The sequence below is a fragment of the Daldinia childiae genome (assembly GCF_008694065.1).
Source record: "Daldinia childiae strain JS-1345 chromosome Unknown Scaffold15, whole genome shotgun sequence".
Taxonomy (NCBI): domain Eukaryota; kingdom Fungi; phylum Ascomycota; class Sordariomycetes; order Xylariales; family Hypoxylaceae; genus Daldinia; species Daldinia childiae.
In genome coordinates this window covers 149,850-157,888 of record NW_022984656.1, presented here as the reverse complement: position 1 = coordinate 157,888, position 8,039 = coordinate 149,850, and the positions used below count along the sequence as shown (strand labels likewise).

General features: G+C 19.4%; 1 protein-coding gene across 1 annotated transcript; it reads left to right on the top strand.

Annotated features, from left to right (window-relative positions):
• Positions 1 to 5,888: 5,888 nt before the first annotated feature.
• GL218_08969 (uncharacterized protein) lies at positions 5,889 to 7,794 on the top strand (the record flags this gene model as incomplete). The annotated part of the gene is made up of 5 exons (XM_033585786.1): positions 5,889 to 6,215; positions 6,300 to 7,344; positions 7,398 to 7,565; positions 7,619 to 7,633; positions 7,700 to 7,794. The coding sequence occupies 5 exons, from the start codon at positions 5,889 to 5,891 to the stop codon at positions 7,792 to 7,794; spliced, it is 1,650 nt and encodes a 549-aa protein (XP_033440111.1).
• Between the last annotated feature and the right edge of the window lie 245 nt (positions 7,795 to 8,039).

The following is an 8,039-nucleotide window of genomic DNA, read 5'->3' as shown; positions in this document are numbered from 1 at the left end:
TAAATTATATTTATATTATTATAAATAAAATTTAAATATAATATTATTATTTAAATATTAAAATTTAAATAAAAATTATATTAATATTTATTTAAAAAATTATAAAAAATTATGTTATAATATTAAAATATATTATTATATAATTTTATTTTAAAAAAATATATAATAATAAATTTATTATTGTAATATTTTTATAAAAAATTATTTTTATTTAAAGTTTTATATTTTATATATTATTAAAAATTAATATTTTTAACGTTAAATAAATTGATATTATTTTTTTAAAAAAAATAGTAATTATTTAATTTTATAAAATTATAATATTATTATTTATTATTTTTAATAATAAAAAATATATTAAAATTTAAATTATTAATATTTATTATATTATTATTAAATCTTATTAATATAAATATTTAAATATTATTTATAATATTTAATTTGGTTAAAATTTAATTTTTAAGTTTTTTAATAATTAAATTATATATTAAACAAGGCTAATAGCCTTAGCTTTAATATTAAACCCTTATAAACCTAATTCCAAAGACTTATAAATATAATCTTATAAAATATATAAATAGAAATAAAAAAAATATACTCATTATAAAAAAAACTATCTACAATAGATATATACAACCATAAAAAGTACTTATATTAAGATTATTATTACATAATTAGGAATAAAATCATATAATACCCTACCCTTATTTATACCTCTTTTTTAGATTTAATCAAAGCCACAAAATCAAATTCAACCCATAAAACAAAAGCTAAACCCTATATAAAAAAAACAATACATATAAAAATCAAATTCAAAACCTTAAAAAAAAAAAAATTTACATTACCTCGGCTATTAAAACTATTAATTAAGACTTACTTAATATCGCTATCTTAATATCTTTAATATTATTAGTTTTATTAAGTTTTAAATTTTAAATTTATATACCATATAATTTAACTTAACTAAGATCTACTAATCAATTATCTTTAAAATATTAGGTCCAATTATAATATTTATTAACAAATTAAATATATAATAAACGTATAAAAGATTGTATAAGCTTCTTTTGCGATAAACTTAACTAATTTCTTTTTTTTCCTTTTTAATATTATATTAAAATAATCCTTATAATTAACTATTTGCTTTTTTTAGTATTTTAATCTCAATTTAACTTAAATAAACCTCAATATTAACTAAACTCTTACTTTCTTTGTAATAAACTTATTAACTAATAAATTAACTAACTAATTAACTAACTAATTACCTCTTTTATATTTAACTTTTTTAATCGTCTTATATACTAGGTAAAATATAACCCAAAAAACATTATATAACTATTTTCAAATATCTTTAAAAATAACTTATAATAACTGCTAGTACTTTCGCTAGACTTTACTACCGTATTCTTTTTTACGCATTAATAAAGCCAATCTAATCCCTTAATATTTAACTAATTAAAATAACGCCATAACCTTTACATATATCCTTATAATCAAATAAATCATAATAATTATAATAATACTTTTTAAATTTTATTATATTTTATATATATCAATTAAATAAAAATATTAAAAACTTAAAAATTATATTAACTTAATAATTAATAAATAATATAATTACTAAAACTTAAAATAAAACTTTCAATAAAACTATAAATAAAACTATATCGCATTATATTATATTATATTATATAAATATTAAAACTTAACTAAATTAACTAATAATTAATAAGTAAATAATTTAAATCTTTTAATTAAATTATTTAAACCTTATTTAAATTATTAATTAAAAGTATTAATAAAACTATTATAAATTTAACTATTAATTAATAAATAAACTTAAATATTAACTGTTAAAATAACTACCTAACTTAATTAAACCACAATAAAGCATTTTTAATAATATAATCTTTTTAAAATTAAGATTATAATTTAAGTCGCTATATAATCACTATTAAATAAAACTAGTAGCTTTAGCCTTAATATTAAACCTTTATAAACCTAATTCTAAAGATTTATAAATATAATCTTATAAAATATATAAATAGAAATAAAAAAAATATACTTATTGTGGAAGAAACTATTTACAATAGGTATATACAACCATAAAAGGTATTTATATTAAGATTATTATTATATAATCAGGGATAAAATCATATAATATCCTACCCTTGTTCAATATTTTATTATTTTAATAAATAATTTATATTAATATATTATTATATAAAATAATATTTTTAAATTTATTATTTTTTTATAAAATATTTTTATAAAATATATTATTTTAATAAAATAAAATTTTAAAAATTATTATATTATAAATAATAAAATTATTAAATTTATAATTTAAAAATTTTATTATTTAAATATAAATAATTAAATCTTTAAATTTTTAATAAATTTTATTTTTAAAATAATTAATTTTAAAAAATATTTTATTAAAATAATAATTTATAAAAATTTCAATTATTTAAAAAAATTTAAAAATTTTTATTAAATTATTATAAAATTTAAAAATATATTTAAAAATAAAGATTTAATTTATATTAAAAATAATAAATTATTAATTATTAATTTTAAATTTGGTTAAGAAAAATTTATTTTAAAAAAGTATAAATATTATATAATAAATATTAAAAATTAAAAAATTATTAATAAAATTATTAATAAGTTTATTAAATAAAAATAATTTTTTTGGAATAAAAGATTAATTTTTTTTTTATACTTATTTTTATTATTTATTATAATATTTTTATTTTAAAAAAAAACGGTAAAATTAAATGAAAAGATTATATAATTATTAATATTTATATTATTAATATAATAATTTTAAATAATAAATATTTAATAAAATTGTAAAAATTAATATTAATTAAATTTTATAAAAAATTATTTAAATTTATATTAAATGCTTTTTTTTTTATTATTAATAGCATATTTATTTAAAAATTTAGAAATATTTATTAATTTTGTTAAATATATAAAAAATAATATATTAAAATATATATAATTAATAAAACTTTTAAAAAAAAAAAAACTTTTCTATTTTAATTAAATTTACGTTTAATTTTATTAAAATAAAAACGTAAAAAATAGATATTTAATATTATTATTTAAATATTTTTTAAAAAAAAATTTATATTTTTTTAAAAAATTAAAAATATTTTAATAAAATATATAATTTTTTTTTTTTCTTTTTTTATAAAAATTTTATATATTAATTTTAACGTATTAAAAATTAGTATTAGTATTTATATTTATTATATTATTGAAGACGTTTTATTAAAACTTTTAAAAAATAATAAATTAATTATTTACGTTTTATATATAATAATTAAATTAATTATATTTTTTTTTAAAATTTTTATTATTACGGAAAAAAAATATTAACTTATTAAAATAAAAGTTTTAGGCTTTATTTGAATTTTTAAAAAGATATAATAATATATTATTATGGTTTAAAAAGAAATTTATTTTTTTATAAATTATAAAATTATTTTTAATATAATAAAATATTTAAATTTTATTAATTTTATTGTAATAAATAATAAAAATTTATATTTAATTAAAACTTTTAAATATATTTTTAAATTTATTTATATAATTTTATATAAATTTAAAAAATTGTATATTATTTTAAATGCATTATTTTATTTTTTAATAAATAATTTTATAAAAAAAAATTTAACTTTTTAATTTAAAAATTTAAATATTCTTTTAAATAATGTTAATAAATATTAAGTTTTATTTATTTAATTAAAATTAAATAATTTTTAAATTTTATTTAAAAAAGTTTTATTAATTATTTAATTAATATTTTTAAAACTAAATAATAATTTCTTTATGTTATAAAATATTTAAGATATAACCTTAATATAAATTAATTTAAAATTTAAAAGAAAAATATAATAAAAATATTATAAAAATCTTAAATAGAAAAATGTTTTAAAAATAATTAATAATAATAAATGTTTTAATTAATAAAACGTAATTATTTTTTTATTTTAATTATAAAATAAATTTATTTAAAAAATTTCGGAAATTTTTAATAAATTATATATTTCGAGAAATTATTATATAAAAATATTTAAAATTATATATAAATTAAACTATTTTGGTTATAATTGTTTAAAAAATTATTTATAATTATTTATATTTAATTAAAAAGAATTTATAAAATATATAAAATTATATTTTAAATATATTATTTTATGTTTATAAAATTATAAATTATATAAATTTTTATAATTAATAATTAAACTATTTTATTTTTTTTATATAATTATTTTAAATATAATTTTTAATTTTTTTAAAAATTTTAAAAATTATAATATTTTTAATATTATTATTAATAAATTTATTAAAATAATTATTTTAATTTTTAGTAAATATAATTATAATATTTTTTAATAGATTAAAACTTTTTATAATTAATTTTTAAATATTAAATAAAAATTATTTAAAACTATTATTTTAAATTGTAACCTTAAATTTTTATTAAAATTTTAATTTATTTTTTAAATAACTTATAATATAAAATTATTATATATTATAATATATTATTTTTAAATAAATAAATAAATAAAAAAATTTATTTTATTTATTAAATTTTATTTTTAATATTATTTTTAAAATTTTAAAGATATTAAATAATAATAATATTATTTATTTTATTTATAATATAAATTTAATTTAATTAAATTTTTTATAATAAACGCTAATTTTTTAAAAATATTATATAAGTTTTTTTTAAATTTAATTATTTAATTTTTAAGTATATAATATTAAAATCTATTATTTTTTTATATAAATATTTATAACGTAATTTTTTTAATAAATATATTTATTAAATATTATTATAATAAAAAATATAAGTTTATATTTTTTTATAAAAAATAATAAATTTTTTTAAAATTATATAAAAAATATAACATTTTTATTATTATAATCTTTAATTATAAATTTAACTAATAATATATAAGATTTTTTAAAATTATCGAAAAAATTAACCGTTTAATTTATTATTTTAAATTTTTTTAAAATTTTAAAATATATAATATTATTTTTATTAATTATTTAAAACCTATTTTTTTAATAAATATATTTAACTAATTATTATTATATTTTAAAGAAATATTTTTAGAAGTTTATTATAAAAGAATTATTAACGAAAACGTAATAAAAAAAAGATATTTTATAAAATATATCGGTTTTAAAAATAAATATATTAAATAATTTTTTATAAAAAAAATAGGTAAAAATTTAAATAAATTTTTGGTAAATTATAAATAAAGGCATTAATTAAACTTTTATATATTTAAAAATTAATTTTATTATAGTTTTTTTTATTAAAACTTTAATTATAAAATAATATTTTTTAAATAAAATATTATTATATAATAAGGGTATTATATTTTTTTTATTATGGTAGCAATTATTATAAATAAAGATTTATTATTATAAAGATATATACCTTATAGATATATATTTATATCTTATAGATAAATATTTTATAGATACCCCTTAGATATTTAGATACTTATAGAATATAATATTATCCAACTATAATATAATCAATGCCTATAAAAGGTGAAAGGTAAAAGGTGAAAGTTGACGGGAGCTTCCAATTCCGCAGCTTTGCGGGGTGTTTCCATCCACTAAGGTTTTACCATCATATCGGGTAACTGTCAGCGTGTCCCTTTCGTAGTAAGGAACGGCACAGGACCCTGCAGATTGCGGTACTGTTCCGATCCGACTTCTAATATCGATTTTTTTTGGAAGTCGCCCATTCCAAATAAATCTTTAGCTCAACTTACATCTTTCTTTTTCCTATGAAAACTTCATGACCTATTTGCTTGTATAGAGCTGCTACAGCTCGTGCCGCATAAATGATTGGTTCCATAAATTCAATAAGCGCAAGCTTGCTGCTAGTGACCTTATATTCAACTTTCGCATCGGGATTGGGATATCAACCCTACGGCCAGGAACAGCTCCCATTAGACAAATTTGAATACGAAGAAGCTTGCCCCGATTATACGCAGTATTCGACATATCCACATCGACCTCTTAGTGAAGGTCCTCTTGAACTACCTTTCCAAAGGCCGGATCCTCGATGTCGCACATTTCAGTCGGACGCTATTGAGCAAGTTATAAAAGATGTGACCTCTTGCATGAAAGATCCCGATCTAGCGCGTCTCTTCGAGAACGCCTTTCCTGTTAGTCCGACTTATAATCTTCTTATTGTCGTACTTGTACGACTTTACAACGGATACAACTGACCGAGAGACAAACGATCGCAGTCCACGACAGATACTACCGTCAAGTTCCACACGAAAGGTTCTAATAATAAAAAGAAAGCATGGAAAGATTCGTATGATGAAGGAAAATGGGAGGGACCACATTCTTTTGTCATCACAGGAGATATCATTGCCGAGTGGCTTAGGGACTCAACTAACCAACTCTCCCCGTACCAACCTTTGGCAAAGAAGGACCCGGCTATACACGACTTGATTCTAGGCGCAATCAACACCCAATCTGAGTACGTCATTGAATCACCATATTGTAATGCTTTTCAGCCACCCCCCATCAGCGGGTTACCCGTGTCGCATAATGGTCAGGACGATGTTGTCCATCCTGCATATGAGCCTTCGTTTGTCTTCGAATGCAAATACGAATTGGACTCGCTTGCCCATTTCCTCGCCCTAGCCAACGATTTTAATGATCATACCGGATCTACCGAGTATATGACATCGCGTTGGTACTTGGCACTAGAGACTTTATTAGATGTACTCGAGCAGCAGTCTAAGTCCACTTTTGATCCGGAGACGGGCCACTATCGGCGCAATGAGTACACCTTTAACCGCAACACAAACACGGGGACTGAGACACTCAACCTAAATGGTGTAGGAAACCCTCTTAATAACGGTACTGGTCTTGTACGTTCTGCGTTCAGACCAAGCGACGACGCTACCATACTGGGTTTCTTTATTCCAGCAAATGCGATGATAGCGGTGGAACTGAAACGGACCGCCAATGTCCTCAGGAGTGTCGGCAAAAATGTTTTGGCTCAGACGGTCGAGACGTGGAGTCAAACCATCAACGATGGTGTTTGGGATCACGGAACAGTTCAGCATAAGGAGTTCGGTGAGGTCTTCGCATACGAGGTAGACGGATACGGGTCGTCGATTCTAATGGACGATGCGAACTATCCGTCTCTTTTAGCTTTGCCGCTCATGGGTTTTCTAAAAGCGAGCGATGAAACCTACCAAAATACGCGACGTATGCTACTTGCAAAAGGATCAAACCCTTATTACCTCACCGGAAGAGAGTTCAAAGGCATCGGAGGTTAGCTATTTCCCCGACCAGCTACGTCTAGGTCCATGCTGATTTCATCTTAGGTCCTCATATCGGCCTCTCAAATGCCTGGCCTATGAGTCTTCTTATTCAAGCTCAAACATCTGATGATGATGAAGAAATAACTGAATGTCTAGATTTGGTCCTCAAATCGGGAAAACTCGGTCTAATACATGAAAGCGTGGATGTCAATTTTTATAGCTCTTATACAAGTGAGTTCCTACACACCATTGCTCTGGACTACATTACTGACTATGATTATTAGGAAGCTGGTTTGCTTGTAAGATTTAAATTGAACCACCGGACTCCGAAGATTATACTGTAAGGTTTGCTAACAAAAGTATAGGGGCAAATGGCGTGTTTGCGGAGACGATTCTCGACCTAGCCAAGAGGAAGCCGCACTTGATTTTCAAAGCACCCGCACTCCCTTATGAAATATGATTTTATCGGAGGGTAGAAGTTGGGAGAGTATCGTAATATCTCCGTATCGCTGCTACGTGGTAACGAGAAGTACTGTTTATAATGGCTTCGTAGGTATATATATGAGACTTGCTACGCTGGAGCGTTATTTTATCTAGATGCATATGGTTATACTGGAAAGGCGCAATATCATTGAGTCAGTTTACTTGGTACCAGTTTGGAGATGTATTGAATGTTTCGACTTGAGTTTATTGATGAAGGAATGC